Here is an 18,321-nt window from a genome sequence, read left to right as displayed (position 1 = left end):
CCAGAAGAAAACCCAGACACACACGAAAAAAAACAAAAACAAAAACATGCAAACTCTGCAAATAAAAGTAGCCCACCACCGTGAGCCATCTAAACAAACTGCGTGCCGTTGACTCCATAAATTCCAGCTGCTGCTGATACCCAAACCTTTTTCACATGGGTGTATTAACACTGGATTTCTGTGCTTACTTCTGTTCAACCACAACAATATTTTCACATCAATAATAATGATAATAAATAGCGTGATTATCTGCTCTGTGGTCAGTTCATTCATTAATTCATTAAAGATAAATGTCATTGCTAACCCAGCAGATATAAATGTCACAGAGTTGCTAAATAATGCTGATAGTAATAGAAAAGGAAATTTGGGAGTGGCAACAATTGATCGGTGAGTTTAATGTTAAATCAATTCTACCGCAGTTTTTCCAGTGATGAACTCTTTGGCTGCAAAACTGTCAACGAGCCTCAGTTTAAGTAGAACAACAGCAACGGGGAATGTGAAGAAAGAAACAAAGAAGGATAAGATTTATTTTTTGGATTTGATTTTTGATTTGAAGTTTTTACCCTAACATGTAAAAAAACTAAACAAACAAAAACAAAACATCCAATTAGATAAACAATATAAAAGGGTCAACATCATATGTGCCCGTGTCTTTCACATGCACAAAAAGGAGTAGGAAGAAGACGTACTTATTTAATCCTACCCCTTCACATCATTGCCGTAATCTTAATTTACAACAATATATCTTCATCACTTTCAATGCATTAAATCCTACAATATACTATACTATCCACAGTTAAGACACGTCTATGAGTTGATAGATTCAAGTTAAACATACATCTATTGATGTAACTAGGACAAAGTAAAAGTTATATGGTGGTGGAGGCAAAAACTGGGGTCTGGGAGGAGTTCGGGGAGGCCATGGAGGAGGACTACCGGTCGGCCCCCGAGGAAATTCTGACAAACCGTCCGGCGCCTCAGGAGGGGGAAGCAGTTTTTCACCAACACTGTTTTACAGTGGGAGGTGGGGAGCTGCTGACCTCAACTGGAGATGTCCTTGGGCGGAGGAAGGAATACTTCGAGGATTTCCTCAATCCCTCCATCACATCTTCCACTGAGGAAGCAGAGGCTGGGTTCTCAGGTAGACTCCTCCATTACCCAAGCTGAAGTCACCGAGGTAGTTGCTAAGCTCCTCGGTGGCAAGGCACCGGGAGTGGATGAGATTCGCCCGGAGTTCCTTAAGTCTCTGGATGTGCAGGGACTGTCGTGGCTGACACGTCTCTGCAACATCGCGTGGCGGTAGGGGACAGTTCCTCTGGAGTGGCAGACCGGGGTGGTAGTACCTCTTTGTAAAAAGGGGGATCGGACGGTGTGTACCAACCACAGGGGGATCCCACTCCTCAGCCTCTGCGGGAAAGTCTATTCCAGGGTACTGGAGAGGAGGATCCGGCCGTTAGTCGAACCTCGGATCCAAGAGGAACAATTCGGTTTTCGTCCAGGTCGCGGAACACTGGACCAGCTCTATACTCTCCACCGGGTGCTCGAGGGTTCATGGGAGTTCGCCCAACCAGTCCACATGTGTTTTGTGAATCTGGAGAAGGCGTTCGACCGTGTCCCTCGGGACGTCCTGTGGGGGGTGCTCTGGGAGTATGGAGTCCAGAACCCTTTGCTAAGGGCTGTCCGGTCCCTGTATGCCCGGAGCAGGAGTTTGGTTCGCATTGCCGGCAGTAAGTCGGACCTGTTTCCAGTGCACGTTGGCCTCCGGCAGGGCTGTCCTTTGTCTCTGTTCATAATTTTTATGGACAGAATTTCTAGGCACAGCCAGGGACCAGAGGGGGTCCGGTTCGGGGACCACAGGATCTCGTCTCTGCTTTTTGCAGATGATGTGGTCCTGTTGGCTTCATCAAACCTGGACCTTCAGCGTGCACTGGCGCGGTTCGCAGCCGAGTGTGAAGCAACTGGGATGAGGATCAGCACCTCTACATCCGGGGCCATGGTTCTCGACCGGAAAAAGGTGGCTTGCCCCCTTCAGGTCGGTGGAGAACCCTTGTCCCAAGTGGAGGAGTTCAAGTATCTCGGGGTCTTGTTCATGAACGGGGGGGGGAGATGGAGCGTGGGATTGACAGGCGGATAGGTGCAGCGTCTGCAGTTATGCTGCAGTTATGATTTCGAGACTGGGAAAATAAAGGTCTAAGCTATATGAATGACTTATTAGAACAATTTGGTTTTGAGTTCAACAGATTTTTTCAGGTACTTGAAGCTGAAGTCCCATAAAGAAGGGTTACTTCTTAAAACTGAACCTTCATACTTGGAAATGTTTCTTTTAAAGTTTACCAAAGTAAGAAAAATTGATATAAAATCATTTCACTCTTGTACGAGTGTTTACAGTCTTACAATTCGGGAGGTGCTCTTGAGATTAAGAATAGGAGGGAATGAGAAATGAATATTGCGACTGAGGACCAAGTGGATAAAAACGGTCACAAATTGACAAGCAGCCCAACATGGAAAGAATTTATTTGGAAAAATCAACATGAGATACTTTAAAACGGCATTCATTATTTCACACTCTGATAAGACTAAAACGAATTTGTGTTGGAGACAATGTGGACAAATCGGAGACCACACACATCATTTTATGGAATTGTCCAAAACATCCTGGGAGGGAATCAGGGAGGAAATTTCAGATATTCTACATGTTTTTGGAATACTCCCAAAGACACTCTGCTAAATAAAGAAAAAAATTATCATTTTAAGGTTCTGGTGCTGGCGGCTAAATAAAATGATAATGGTATCATGGTATAAACCTTTACGTCCTACAGTAAACTAATGGAAAGAAAGTGTAGTGACGGTCTGTACATTGGAGGAAATAACAGCAAAGTTAAACTTTATTATAGATTTGTTCAAAACGAGGTGGAATCCTTTAACTCATAAGGACTTGACATTGTAATATGCTTTGGGTTGGTCTTATATATTTGTGTGATTTGGGGTGTTCTGTTTTTCTTTTCTTTTCTTTGTTTCTGTGAAACAGATACTGTAGACTGTGAACTGTGATAAAGACTTTTGTTCAAAAAACCCCAAACTAATAATAATAACGACTCGCTGGATACATGTGCTGGAGAGTGAACACGTGCCAGTGTCAAGATTCTGTTTGAGGCTCTTGTAAAAATATAAAGACAGACTACAACGAATTGCAGAATTATTGCAAGCAAGAGATATGAAGTAGTGGCTAAGAGAGGGAAGTAAATACAGAGCAAGTAACCAGTTTATGTCAAATAAGTGAAATCAAATGAATTGAAGGTAAAGTAATATTGACTTCATTAAAACCCAAAGTGTACAACTTCATCTTTTAGTAAACCTTGTTAGAACTGGAAGGCTAATGAAATGTGAATCAAGACCACAACAAAAGTTACAGAAATGCTTGTTTGCATGAAAATTAACCTAAAGTAAAGCATCGATCACAATTAAATTCCAATTTATCATTTTATTATTTTCGCTATTTTATTTTTACAAATACAGGAAATCCAGCGACAGCTTGAGGAAGAGAAGTGACGGCTCTGCTTTACGTGCAGAGGAAATGATTCAATGTGTTTTGATTGGGTCTGCTGGTGAAGTAGATGTAATCAGTGTGTAGGAGAGAGCCCCGCCAATATAGTACACAAAATGACATGTTCACATTATTTGTCTTTTTGTGAAACAACTATTGCCGCGAGCTGTGCGATGGAATCGAAACAAAAACGAGTGGAAGTCACATACGTTGAAAAAACATCCTTTTAATAGGTCCGTGCCACACACTAGTGAAAAATAAAGCTCCTACAAAAGAATGATACTTTTATTCCACAATATCTTAAATAAAGTAACTTCAAGTACTTTCGACTTGGGTACAAAAAAATCTAGCTGCCTCCATCAGGCCACAACACACAGCAAGGTTCAACACAGTGGTTACAAATGGCCTTAGGTCCTCTGTATTGTGGCAGATTGCGAGGAAATGCATTATGGAAGCATAGCTGAATGCTTTGTTGTTCCTTTTTTTTTTTTTCCTTCTGCTATCGTGAGGAATGATTTCTGTGTCACTGTCCAACTTTGGAGGCCTTTGTTGGATTGAAATCATAAAAAAGAAAAAGAGAGAAAAAAAAAAAATTTGTCTTAATGAAAACTAAAAACAATAAACATCCCCTACATGCCCCTGTTGGAAGGGTAGGCACTACCAAGATTAAGGATACCACAGTGTTTGCAGAGGATATGTATATACTGTACAAACAATATTTATGATAATGTTTTCATCACGTTCACTAAAATAGAATGCTACAATCATTCTAAGGCATAAACAATATCTTAATATTCTTAAACAATTTTTACACATCGTTCCAAACAAGACATAATATTGACATTAATAAACAGTATATACACACGAATCAACATCGTCTAACTGTTCCTCTGCTGTTCCTGTAAATAAATGCAGTTTTACAGTTTGAAACAAATGAATACAGTCCTCTGGTGCCCCAAAGCACTGAACAGTGTAAACAGGTTTTTTTTTTTGTTAGTTTTTTTTTTTTCTTGGCTTTGTTTGATATTTGGGAGAAAAAAAAAATTATAACACAAAGACACATTCCTTTTTTTTTGTTTGTTTGTTTTTTAATTCAAAGCAGTTTCGGCTGATTCCTCCTTTTCATAGAAAATGAAGTGGACCTTGATTCATAAATAATTATTACAAAATTAAATACATTCACTATAATACGATTAAATAACAAAAGACTTATTTACAAGTAGTGGAAAGTATTCTAGCGCAGACATATCAGTGACATTAGAGGATTCATTCAGTGCAGTGTTTTGAGACAGGGAATGGTATTGCACTAGGACACCCCATTTCTCTGGGACTCTTTGGGGCTTTTATCCCTGTTGTAATAAATCCAGCGCACCTCATGTAACAAGTTTAGTTTGTATTTCCGCAAGGTGGCGTCTCTCTACAGCGCACCGTCGCTTCCTTATTGAGGAGTCAACTTCTTCTTCCAGCCCGCAGACAAAAGAAAAACTAAAGTAAAACCTGGTGCTCCGGGACGAAGCGCTGATGAAACGGCTTTGTGGGTTAGAGCCTGAACAGACTTTTAGTTCGTTTGTTTCAGAAGCTCAGTCCAGCGCTTCTCAAAGAACTTCCTCATGTTATGACCGGCTCGGCCAATGTCTGAATTGTCTTCATTGAATTTTTCACAGTTATCAAAAACCAAGTTGACGTCAATGATGAAAGTCTCCAGGTTCTGATACCTGAAACACAAAAGAAAAAGAGAGTTAGAAAGTGCAACTTATATGGAGCTGATAAATCGATCTTTGTGCTGTAAATAAAACTTAGAGCCTGAAAAATGCTGCTCTCTCTCCGACTTTAAATTCTTTCCAAAGGCCCGGCGGGCCTGTGGTGAAAGGCGAACAAACAGAAAGGACCGGAACTCACTGGCTGCTCACAAGCTTCTCACGTATGGTGGAGAAGTCCATCGGTTTCTTTATGACCTTCTTGTATCCAGGGACCGATTTCAGGTTGACAGGTGTGAGAAAAGGCCATGCATCCTGATGCCGCTCCAACTCTGCCAAAAGTACCCTGGTGGAAACATAAATAAGCACATCGAGATTCAGACCAAGGATTTTTATTTAGGGAAGGAAAAAAAACCTGAGTTACAACCCTGACAGACTTTTCTCTTTAGTGGCACGTTCAAAATGTCTTTTAATTCCAGGCTGCTGTGAGCAAGATTTTTATCTTAACAGGGGATCAAATGTAAAGATTTACCTACAGAGAGTTTATGTACAGAGCTTTTGTTTTAACTGTGATCAGAAGAACATTTCTAACAGCCTCCTTCATTCCACACAAGAGCCAGACGAAGCTCGTGACAAAGGACCGACACGAGCTCAGCGAGTTGAGCGTGAGATATATTCATTTTTCTCATGGCTGCAGACAAAAAGAGTGATTACAATCAAGCTTTACACATCAGCTTTAGAAGGCGACACTAACGTATTTATTTTTGTCTGCTGCCATCGAGTGGCCAAAAAATATAACGTATATTAGAGTTGACTGAGCTGACTTTGTTGGGTTCAATAGCAACAGAAAAAAATTACAAAATAAATCCTAAATAACACTTGTAGGTAGAGTCCTGCAGCAGCTGGCAGATACTGTGCAGCCATTTAAATGAAGATGACACATAAAAGAAAAACCCTTCGTACCTGCACAGCCCGAGGTCCCGGTTGTTGTCTCGAGCCGTCTTGGCTCGCTTCACACACACCGGGCTCTCCTGGCTGGCTGCTGGCGGAGCAGCCGAACTCTCCTCTGTCTTCCTCTTCCTGTTGGTGTCTTTTGCTCCTTTCTTGGGGGTGCTGCTGGCGCTGGCCGAGTCGTCCTCAGACACTTCCCCGTTGCCCGCCTGCTTCCCATTCTTCTTCACCTCCCCTTTCTTGCCACCGCCTGCGCTGGATGCCACTGGTTTAGCTGGAGGCTTCTTGCTTTTGGGGGACGGACCGCTGGCCTGGAGAAATGAACAACGTGTCATTTTCCGACAGCCAGGTACAATTGATAACGGTACTACAGCAGCAGGTAGCGTCCACTTAAAAGTGATTTATCATACCAATATTGACCTTTTCAAAAATATCAGATCAATTTGTCATATCCTCCACCCCCAATGTTATTTAGTCCTTCTGCTGACCACATCGACATAAAAAGATTCTGTAAAGCTGGCAATAAAATCTGTTGTTACCCTGCGTCGCACGGTATGAATATAAGTTATGAGTTTTATTGTCATTTAATGGGATAAATGCCAAATCTGTGCTGCAGACTGTAAAACTGAAGAGGAAGCCTAATAAAACTTTAGTGGAAATGTAAAATCCCTGCAGATGCTGGCGATTCTTTGGGTAAAAGGTGTCCGGGTGGTTAAGATGCATAACACACAGTATACAGTGTATTTATTTCCTCTCCTTCCTCGAGTTTAACCTTCCAAAACACACTTAAACATTTTTTTCTAAGCACATAATTTGTTAAGCGATTCATTGTATATATTTATCTTAGCGCCATACAGAGGAATCCTTTATAAATCAAGCAGATAAACATTTGACAAGCAACCCTTTGAGCTTCTTTTTAAATGACAATGCCGTTAATCAAATTAGAAGCATTCGCACACATACAGGGGTTTGATTTATTTCCCGTTTCAAACTGCTGTGGGCAGACGACAGTGCATAATAAAGGCTGTGATACCTTGGAGATGCAGGCTGGGCAGTACCAGTCTCCCTCCGGGATGCTGGTGATCTTGGGTTTGTGACAGTAAGTGTGGCAGCCTTTGTCACAGCCGTCACACAGCAGGAGCAGGTCCTCATTATCCCCCTTCTTGCACATCTGACAGTACTACAAAACAAGAGCGTCCATTAAAAAAAAAACAAGCACAAACTTCTTGATGAGGGTTTGTTTCGATTAGTTGAGTGGAAATAGATTGCGGTTGCATTTCTCACCACTTTCATGATGGACCTCTCCCAAGCGATGGACTTCTGCAGTTGCTGGATACACATGGCCAACTGGGCGGCACTGCGCACTTCACACAAGGCCTTCCTCCAAACCTTCATACCATGAGCCACCTCCTCCTCACCGCTGTGGGAGGAAAAGCAAAGGTGTTGAGGGCTGAAACTGCACAATGACGGATAAATATGTGGGTTTATTTGGACACAGACACAGAAAGTATTAATCTGTATCAGTTGATCCAGTTGCCAAGAGCAGACCATAAAGAAGTCCAGCTGTGCAGAGACAGGCATGAGGGTTTGAAGGGGTGGGGTGGGGGTTGGGGTTTAGGGTGCCGGGAGGAAGTACACATTGATTTTGTCATGTTAAGTGGACGCTCATGCAGAGAGGTGTAAGTTTATACTGTAGCGTGGTAGCCAAAAGTATGCCCACAACCAAGGTTACTGATGCACAACACCATGCAGATGACTTGAGGAAAATATCAAAAGAGTGCCAGTAAAACAATGCCTGGATACAGGAGATGAAACTGAGTGGAGCCCCTCCCACTCCCAAAAAAAAAACAAAAAACAAAAAACATAAAAACTGCACAAGACTGGAAAACAAACACAAATGCAACAAGCCACCACGAAAAAGTCCGCCGTCAAAGCAGTAAAGACCCACCACTTTTTGAGTATTATGGGAAACAAAAGCACACACAGAGAGAGGAAAGGGTCTTAGTGGGAGAGTGGGGAGCTTTGGTTGGAGAAATGACCTACCCTTCCCTGTCAGCACTAGTGGATGGGGCGGGGGCAGGGACAGTGACCGTACCCACATTATCCAGCCTGATCTGAATGGTGGTACCTAAGGGGCTCCTCAGGTACCTTCTCTCGATGTTGCGCTCCAGATCGGCCAGACGTGTCACTGCAATGTCCAGAGGGTTGTCCGGGTGACGCATCACCCCGCCCTTGTCCCCCCGCTCCTCCGCATGTTCCTTGGAGTCCTTGTCCCCCGATGACGCTGGCGTGGTTTTGGTGGGGGGCTTGTGCTCGTAATACACTAGGTCCTCCCGCTCGGACTGAGGGTCTGGGTACGACCAGCCCTGAATGAGGAAATCAGCTGTTTGGTTTTTGGGGCCTTTGATTACATCAGTCATCACATTTGATCCATTTTCTTTGGAAAATGCTGCGAGGTGTGTGTGTGTGTGTGTGTGTGAGTGTGTGTGTCTCACCTTGACCTGCAGGCTGGCTGCAGTGACCTTCCTCTCCAGTTCTTCAACCTGTTGCAGCACAGCGATGTCCATTTCCATCGCCTGCTCCTCGACACACCAGCCTCGCACCGACTCCACACTGACCTGGCTTTCTTCCAGCTCATGGAGCTCGATCATGGCCACTGCAACAATGAGACAAAATATATCAGCCAACTATGTACTGAAATGCCCTCCAGTCATGATTGCAGAATGGTTATAACACAAATATTGTAGCAGCAGGCTATTGATGGATAATAAAGGTCATGCCTCGACGTTTGAGTAAGAACAACACTTTGTGACTGTGAACAAGAATGTTTATCTCAGTTTTTCTGACAAAACCTCTGGTAGCAATGCTTGAACAAGGAATATTTGGATACTGTGACTACATTTTACACGAAGTAGATGGAGTGTTTTTATGTTTCCAAGAGTCGAGCTCGTTGTGTACTCAGAGGAACTTACCGTCTCTGTGTTTGGTGCAGACCTGGGGGATGATCTCCATATATTTCTGCATCTGCCTCTGGAGACCTTTCTCTCTGATTCCCCGGCTGTGTAGAGCGTTGACTAGAGCCCTCAGCTCTTCGATGTCAGACACTCGCCACCAGCCTGTCAGCATCTCTGAAATGATAAGCAAAGACAACATGGAGGGTTCAAGAGGCTGAACAAAGTCTGCATCGTTTTAAGATCCTTCAGTCAGTTAACGTCAACACAGAGTAGAATATTGAGTGATTTAATTATTCTGAGTTTATCATGGCTGTGTCTTTTTTTTCTGTCCATCTTTTCCATCACTTACCCTCTGGAATGGGCCGCGGTATGGGGTGGTCAAGGGATTTGGGCATCTCCAAGGCAGGTGAGGGGATAGCGGACATTTTCTCAATGCGAGGTAAAGGTGATTCACTCTTACTGGAGACACTTGCTGCTGTGTTGCCCTCCAGAGAATGACCTGGCACTGGGCTGGGGCTGCTGCACAAAGGCAGGCTGGGACTTATCACACCGCTGGGCCAGCTCGCGAAAGAAACTCCTAGCAATGAACCGCCTGCTTTCACCTGGGGAAACAAAGAGGAAAAAGAGAAGAGTGAGGGAGGTGGGGGTGGATACAAGCTAAACAGGGTGGGCATGTGACCTCGGGATCAACTGGAACAGCTACAATTCCTCCACCAGCCTCACCTGCAGAGCGGAGAGTGGATAGTTGAGGAGGCCGGCTGGGTGGTGCGGGCTGGCCGAGGCTGAGGCAGCAGAAGGGGTGAGAGGGAGGGCAGGGGAGGGAGGTGGGGATCTGGGTCTTCCTGGGGTGGAAGACGCCTGAGGGGACACGCGGGGCGCTCCTGGAGGCGTTGTGGTGAGAGATGCGAGGTCACAAGGGTTGCGAGGGAGCAGACTGAACCAGTGTCCGCTCCGCTCGGTGAGGACTCTGAGCAGCTGGTCGTTGGTTTGAAATGAGAAGAGGGGGGATGGAGCCGGGGACGAGGTCGGAGGAGTGTTCCCTGGGCTTTCACGTGGAGCTGGCGGGTACGGGACAGATAAAGAAGTCAAAGTCGGGGGAGGGATGTTTGTAGTGTCATTAGTGGTCACCATGGAGGGAGTTGCTGCTGCTGCTGGCTCAGAGGTATTGCTAGTGGGGGAGGATGATGTTACTGTGGGTTTGGCAATAGGAGCGCCCACGGCACTGCCTTTCTGTCTCACGTGAGGACTCTCCTTGTCCTCCGCCTTCACAGACTCCTTGCCGACTTCTCGAAGAGTGCACAGTTTGGATACACAACCTGGCTGCTGGTAAAAGTGAGTCGGGGCGCTTTGCTTCTCCTCAAGCTCCTTTTCCTCTGCGTGCTGCTGCGGGAAGCCTTGTGTTCGAATGATCTGCCCCTCCATGTTAGTGGGTTTCTCCTTCTGCAATTCGATCTCCTGAGGTTCCTCTTTAACCTTGACCTCCTCTGCTGCTCGCCTCCTCCTCTGTCGTTCCTCCTCCAGTTCCTCTAGAGCTGAACGGAAATACAACACCGTTACTCTCTTAAGAAATTACACTGCTGTGATATTATAATTGAGCAATGATGCTTTTAGAGCATGTTATTGGCTGAGCATCAGAATTGTGGTAAATTATTATAGTTTATAAATACAAACTCAAGTCAGACTCAGGGAATCATGATAAAATAAGACATTGGAAAAATATTTCAATCCATTTTCTATACTGCTGGAGCTGATCCCAGCTGACTATGGCTGAAAGCAGTGTATACACTGAACAGCTCACCAGTCCATCAGAGGACAACCGCAGAGAGACAGTTACACACACTCACATTTGCACCTACAGAAAATCATGTTTTTGGAATTAGGGAGGAAACCAGGCTACCTAGAGAAAAGCCACACACACACACACACACACACACACACACACACACACACACACACACACACACTAGGAGAACATGCAAACTCACAGACTCCACACAGACAATGGTGCCAAGCACTCAACATTTTTTTTACTGCCAAAAACAGCTGAATATGCAACTAATAATGTATTTACAGCTTCATTCTTCAGTGACTAAGGATTTTTGTTTTCCACAGTTTTTAAGCTTGATATATATATATATGTATATAGTATAACAAGCAATCTTTACCTTTACCTACTTCACATTAGCACCATAAATATTATTTGATAACAAAGAGAAATGTGCAATTATGTATGAATTATTCATGTAAGTTGCTTTGCTGTCTAAACCCATGTGTGCACCAAACAAATCAGAAGAAGACTCGATAAGTAAAAGAAGTCCTGTCCACTTTCAATGAGACATTGTATAAGATGAATTTAATATGTGCTCAGCCTGGAGCAAAAATATCAGAAAGGACCAGCTGGTGAATGTTGCCCCTGATCTGAACCACTTTCTACTTGCAGTGCTCATATTTGCTTGAATTGAGTAATTCCTGAGAATGTTTTTGATATTTTTTTTTTTTAACCATCTCTTTAGCTATAATGACTTTCCGCTGATGAAAACACCACCACAAGAATCAGAAAGATCACATGTACTACACCACCTGTTTACATATTTATAAAGTAAAACGATGCCATTCTGCCTCAGTGTGTGACGTCTCATAACTACCTTCTCCACTCTCCATGGATTCAATGAAGACTCCTCCACAGTGCGGCAGCACCCAGTATCGACGACGGTATCGGTCCTGACCATACATCATGGAGCGCAGAGAATGGGATATCTCAAACAGCTTCTTCCTGGTCTGGTGATGTTGCTGCAATGGCATAAGACATTCTCTAAGGTTTCTATAGGGCTTCAGAAATTCAGATACACAAGACATTAATGTTATCTCATGTCCTTTTGCAACCACTGTGATGTATTAGGCTTTGCATGGTATGCTAATGAGGTAATTAATTAAAGTAATTAATGCCTTCATTAGAAAATAGCCCTATGTCAGTATACAGGTTTGTATAATGTACAAAGCACATGGGTTGTTTTAAATGCACACAGCACAGTATAATGTGACAAATCGAATATGTAGTGAAAATAGTTTTGTTTATATATATATATATATATATATATATATGAGACATGGGAACTTGCATTGCCTTTTATGCATGCTATTAAGATGGTCTGTATTGTATTTTACAAACGTTCATGGAAATGAACAGGGAACCCCTGCACAAAAAAAACAACCTGTTTCCATGTCTATGTGGTTTATCTCTTTGTAGTTGCTCCCCTGAGAGATTTTATTTTAATCTCATTGCGTGTACAACATTTTATCACACATTATCAGCATCAGCCAAGCATGCATACATATTCTAATGCCTTTCACATTTAAGACGATAGATTCATTTCACAATTACAGGAGTGACATACCTTGGTTAATTTCTCTATTTGCTTCTCGAGCTCCTCAATACTAGTAGCATGGTCAACTTCATCCTGATACGAGACAAGTCCAGTAAATATCTGTGAGATATTGTACAAGGTCAGTTAGTACAATGGGCACCGTAACATCTGTCTGTTTACCTCATCATAGATCTCGGCTTTTTTAACCTTTTTAATTTCTTCCTCCTCCTCGTCCTCGTCCTCGTCTGCCTGGTCGTCGCTGTCATCGTCGTCGTCGTCATCATCGTCGCTGTCCCCACCCATTTTCCTCTTGCGTTTGACCGCAGAAGATGGAGTGCCGATGGACTGGTTCTCCTCCACACCTGCACTGGCCTCCCTCTTCCCAGTACGTTTGGCATAAATGGTCCTCAGCCTGCACATGCACTCACCGGTTAGAGTGACATCGTACAGAGAATATGGGGGGTAAAAAGGGATTGAAGTAAAACTTACTTCTTCAGTTTTCCCTCTGTGATGATCTTGTCCTTTCTCATGTTTGCCATTTGATCCAGGCTTTTATCAATCTCGCTGCAGGAGAAAACATAAGCATTTGTTACAACTGAAGCAGTGTTTTTATTTAATCTAGAGTCTGCCAAAGTGAATAAAAAGTTCAGTGGGGCTAGAAATTACTGTCAGTGAAAGATAAAAGCTCAATATAATAGCTGTTATCCCGGAGCACAAATTAATACTTGTATAATTTTCCTATAATCAAAAAGACTCTCTTGCAAATTAGTGCTCCCCACTGCAGCTGTATTAATTGTTTTTTAGTGCATCAATAAAAAAGTGCCTTTATTAGGTAATGAATAACTTGAGTGTTAAGCAATACAAAGTAGATACCAATATGGTTCTTTCTGTCTGTACTTGGTAAACTTGTGAGTTGGATTTAAAATAAATCAAATAAAAACAGGTGCTCTTCAGAGGTCAGTTTTGGGCCAAACTTTGTATTTCTGCCGCTTTTCCTACCTGATAACCGCCTTGCTGCAGGCCAGCTCATTGGCCAAGAAGCCCAGGATGGAGGCCTTCTGGGCAGGAGAGTGAGCCTGGAAGGCCTTGGTCTTCAAACTGAGGGCCAGAGGAGCTAACTCTGTATTGGCACAATGAGCTCCCATATACATCTGTAACACCTCGGACACATTATCCCTATTGATGCCAACGTTGGTCAGATGGTCCCCGAGCATGGTTTTAGTCTAAAAGAGGAGAAGATGAACACCGATGAGCTCAAATAAATCAACATCAAAGACATTTGATGTCATTTTAGCATTTCCAACAACAATATGAAGAAACTTTTTTTTAACTGTAATGGAAAAAGCACTAACACCGTCCATCAAACAAAAAATACTAATAAGTTTTATATATATTTTAAATCACGTATAAAACTGAGACCGATGTATCATTCTCACATGATGCAACTGGTTAAAAATCATATACAAATACAATGCTAATTGTAAAGATGTTAAACTAGCTCACCTTGTGTCCAGGTGGTAACCCAGGATCACAAACTGCCAGAGAAAGCAGTTTGACCAGGAGGTCTTGGACTTGGCCCATGCTGTCCCCCACATTTAGTAAGCCCTCCTGTAACATTCCCAGGGTGGGCACATCCATATTCAAATCCAGACTCAAAACCTTTCCAAAGCCTCGCAAAAACTGCATCAGCATGAGGCAGTCCGACACAGCACGTCCCGGAAGGATTAGTCCGGGAATGCGGGAAAACTCTGGGAGAGCCTGAAGAGAGGACAGTGTGTAAATGTAGGGCCGATTTTGTTGGCACATGAGAAGGCATAAAAGAAACTGGCAAAATATAGTTGACATTCCATTCTTATTCAAATGACTATCAAGAAAGGAGGAGACCTAGTTGTCAAAATGGTGATTTTCAAGTAAGAGTAGTGCCGCGTATCATAAATATTGCAGTACTATTCTTTTGCCACTTGGGGGCAGACATTCCCACATATAAAAATGTTGGCTTTCATGTGGACTTAATGTGGTGAGCCTCAAGAAAATACTATATTATTATTATTATTATTATTATTATTATTATTATTATTATTATTAATAATAATAATAATAATAATAATAATAATAATAATAATAATAATAAACATTTTTTTACCTTATGATCAGACAGACACATATCTTCATTTGGCTTCTTCAGTTCCCTCGCTATCTCGAGCTCCAGTCTCCGTTGCTCCAGTTTACGCTCTTTATTCAGGCGCTTCTCATCCCGTTTCTCCTGCCGCAAGCGTTCACGCTCCTAGAAAGTCCAGAATTCAAGGGAGCATTAGTGAAGCAAAGTATGCATATGTGCGTGTGTGTGTGTGTGTGTGTGTGTGTGTGTGTCTGTGTGTGAAAACAGACAAGAGGGTTTACTTGACTTTGCTGAGCAGTGTAAGAATTCTGCCTCATGCTACTGTGCATTCAAAGAAAAAGTGCTTGAGGGCCAAAATCTTTTGACTTGGTAAGTGTGTGGAGAAAAAAAAATGAATGGAGGGAAATAGGAGAAGGGAAGCGGGAATCCATGGAGGGAATAATGACTGAGGCTGTTTTTATGGAGTGGACTGCATTGCGTGCGTTTCTGTTTTTTTTTTTGTGTGTGTGTGTGCATGTTGACTACCTCTGCTTTCTTGCGAGCCTCAACAGCCTTCATCAGCATTACATGTTGTCTCCTCCTCTCCCTCTCCTAGAGTGGCAAAAAACAAGAGACACATTAACAAGCACACACTGCACACAGAGTACTCAAGGTCGACAAAGAATGTTATGTATTAATGTAATGCTGTGAGGCACTTTATTGAATAGAGGCACCATACTGTAACAAACACAAAACAATGCTTCACATGTATACACTTTCACATGTATGGTGGAAGCATAAGTGAAGAGTACAGTAGTACAATGACAACCAAAAAGCAACACATAGATGCGATACAAAGTAGATGTGATGACAGGCTCAAAAAAAGAGAAGCAGCTGAAATCAGTGACGGCGCCTCTAAACTAAAGCTGACACAACAAAAGCAACAAAAAACGCTAATCGCCAGAAGTCATCTGACAGGCCATATTGGCGTTTAGACAAAAATAATAAATTCCATTAGAAGAATCAATGCTAATATTTATCTGACACGTCATCTGAGTAATGTTTGGTGAGGGGGTGACAAAAAGGAATGGATAGTAAAGAGTAGCTACAAACTGAGCAGTTCCCCTTCAGTGGTTTTGGCAGCTTAAGTATTAGCACAGTATGTGACTGCTGAGGATGAGACATCTATGTTGTTCTTTGGAGCATGATACACAGTCTACTGCAAAAGGGCACAGGAATCACTGGTGACTGACTATCATTTTATTTGATCTTTTTAGGTTTCCCGCACCACCGTATCAGGCTGTCATTCCCTCTGTGATCCACCAGAAAGACACAATTGCCACTATTAGGGCTTGCCAAGGACATTTCCAGCACATTGGGACTAAAATGGGCTATTTGTGAGGATTGTTTTGTCATTGTGATAAACAAAACAAGCTACACGCCAAGCACTCTGCTACAATATTTCTTTGTGCTTATTGGTTTGATTTATCGACAAATAGAAAATCTAAAAAAAAGAAAAGAAAGCACCAGTTCAAAAATAACATGTCGCCTGTGGCATTCAGCTTTTTCCAATTCATCAAAAACCACAGATATGTGGAAGTTTTTTTTTAAATGATAATAAACTACAATCAATTAATAGAAACACAATGTGATGTGGTTATGTGATAACCTTAAATATTGGGATTATTTCAAAGCATCTCGACCCACTTTGAAACAGATAGGCAGACCTTTAGATTCAGCTGCGACTGTGTATGAGTGAGAAGGGCAACAAGCAGGAGAGCCAGGCCAAAATAAAATGCTACACAGAACCATATTTGTCCCTATGGTGGAACTGGTTGTTTTCTTATCCTACAGTCTAACAGGTCTATTTTAGAGCAAAGTCAGTGCTGAATCTTCACCAAACTGTGAGAGGAATCTGTGTGTGCGTCTCCACCATAAAGACAAAATGACTCTCAGTAGCTGTTTTCATTCTTTGTGCAGAGTACAGGAACAGTGAATGACAGAGAGGCTGGGATGGGGCAGGTTAAAGTCCAGCACTCTGTGGACTGCAGAATAGATGCACGGACGAACAGACACAAGCTCAATGTCTGGGCCGAAATCGTCAAGCACTCATGGGTAACACAGGCTACTCCAATACAACAGTTAGACAATGTATGTGATGGATGGAAACTCCTCGAGCGCACTTTCAGACAGTGAGTGTGGATTGGCTAGCAGTCTTTGCAATGCATTCTGAGTAGAGGGGAGGATGGGGGAGGGGGACAGAAGCTGCCTGGCCACCGTGACAGGGTCAGTTGTCCCTCAGGACGAGCAGATGGAGGCAGCATACTGACTCTTTTTCTCTTTTGTTGGTTTTGCTGGAAAGCCATGCAGAAGAATGTAGTATGACAGCAGCCAGTGCTACACTTAATGCATTGCTATGACAACCATAACACAACCAGTTACACGATGCAGGTGTTAGATGTACAAAAATAAACATACCCATACCATATCTAGTCTATGCCTCTCCAACTCCTGGCAGAGAGAGTTGGCAAAATATTATGGAACAGAAGTAATATCCAATACCAATAAGCATGGGGTTTAATTAAGAGAAGTATGGAAGACTTTCATTAAACAGATGTTTGGTAATTAACCATGTTTCAATATACTTACACATGCTCTCTCTCTCTCTCTCTCTCTCTCTCTCTCTCTCTCTCTCTCTCTCTCTCTCTCTCTCTCTCTCACACACACACACACACACACACACACACACACACACACACACACACACACACACACACACACACACACACACACACACACACACACACACACACACACACACACACACACACACACACACACGTTTAAGTTCTTATACTAGAGATGTTTGAGGTTTTATTCAGCTATATGTTTCAAATTCAATAGAGTTGTGGTGAATGCCTACCTGGTGCTTCAGAATCTCCGCCTGCTGTCTCCTCAACTCTTTTTCCTTGAAGGCAAGAAAGGGAAGATGAGAGAGAAATCAATATGCTTCCATAGAGCCAATATCATGAAAATCACTGCAGACTGATGGAATTTCAGCACTTTACAAAGGCCTGTCTTGATTTCATTACCAGCGACCTCTTAAGCCGAAAGAAACCCCCCTCCCTCATAGCATATGTATGATAAAATGTGATTATTATGATTTATTTATCTGCATCTCATGTCGCATGTGTATGATCAAAATACTAATTTTATCCTAGTTTTAATGGTTCGCATTATATCTTAACCTACCTTTATCCGTTTTTCAGCCTCCAATATTTTGGCATTGGCGGCTTCTTCCTTCTTCTTACGTTTGGCCTATGAATAAAGATTAAGGTCAAGAATCACAGAGACAGACATGTATCAATCAGTTTTGGCTGAGAGCTTTGCTGCATGTTAACTGATTGTTTGCAGTTTTCTGGTTTGAGAAAAGATTTCATGCTCCTGAATGCCAGTCAAATTTGTAAAACACAGCGAATGAATAATGTATCTCTTTAACACGTAATTGTGAAAATGTTGAAGCCTCCTGTTAAGAGTGGCTTGCCAACCGTGTCAACTCAAAATTGATTTAGTCCTGCTAAAACACTTTGAAGCTCCTACAGTATAATTGTGTGTGTGTGTGTGTGTGTGTGTGTGTGTGTGCACGTGTATGTGTATGCATCTTTGCACATGTGTTTGTGTGTGAAAAACAGCACCTTTTTTTTCCCCTCGA

General features: G+C 42.6%; 1 protein-coding gene across 6 annotated transcripts in view; it reads right to left on the bottom strand.

The window, feature by feature from the left end:
• Positions 1–3,751: 3,751 nt before the first annotated feature.
• Positions 3,752–18,321, bottom strand: part of baz2ba (bromodomain adjacent to zinc finger domain, 2Ba) — a 68,969-nt gene continuing 54,399 nt past the window's right edge. Inside the window, exons 17-37 of one of the 6 annotated variants that reach the window (XM_080493506.1) lie at positions 17,862–17,927; positions 17,533–17,577; positions 17,094–17,120; positions 15,156–15,221; positions 14,655–14,795; positions 14,015–14,269; positions 13,511–13,734; positions 13,001–13,075; positions 12,692–12,923; positions 12,542–12,604; positions 11,792–11,936; positions 9,870–10,678; positions 9,496–9,748; positions 9,165–9,320; positions 8,688–8,848; positions 8,236–8,558; positions 7,477–7,612; positions 7,226–7,372; positions 6,205–6,503; positions 5,444–5,587; positions 3,752–5,259 (exon numbers count right to left, since the gene is read on the bottom strand). In XM_080493506.1, coding sequence (XP_080349632.1) covers positions 5,103–5,259; positions 5,444–5,587; positions 6,205–6,503; positions 7,226–7,372; positions 7,477–7,612; positions 8,236–8,558; positions 8,688–8,848; positions 9,165–9,320; positions 9,496–9,748; positions 9,870–10,678; positions 11,792–11,936; positions 12,542–12,604; positions 12,692–12,923; positions 13,001–13,075; positions 13,511–13,734; positions 14,015–14,269; positions 14,655–14,795; positions 15,156–15,221; positions 17,094–17,120; positions 17,533–17,577; positions 17,862–17,927 — 3,924 coding nt within the window. In that variant the 3' untranslated portion in view covers positions 3,752–5,102. Of the gene's footprint in view, positions 5,260–5,443; positions 5,588–6,204; positions 6,504–7,225; positions 7,373–7,476; positions 7,613–8,235; positions 8,559–8,687; positions 8,849–9,164; positions 9,321–9,495; positions 9,749–9,869; positions 10,679–11,791; positions 11,937–12,541; positions 12,632–12,691; positions 12,924–13,000; positions 13,076–13,510; positions 13,735–14,014; positions 14,270–14,654; positions 14,796–15,155; positions 15,222–17,093; positions 17,121–17,532; positions 17,578–17,861; positions 17,928–18,321 lie in introns of all 6 variants that reach the window. The other 5 variants (XM_080493507.1, XM_080493510.1, XM_080493508.1 and 2 more) reach the window with 5 other exon arrangements.

Source organism: Lipophrys pholis (assembly GCF_963383615.2).
Source record: "Lipophrys pholis genome assembly, chromosome: 2".
Lineage (NCBI taxonomy): Eukaryota > Metazoa > Chordata > Actinopteri > Blenniiformes > Blenniidae > Lipophrys > Lipophrys pholis.
The sequence above is the reverse complement of the archived record's forward strand: the minus strand, read 5'-3'. Positions and strand labels throughout refer to the sequence as shown.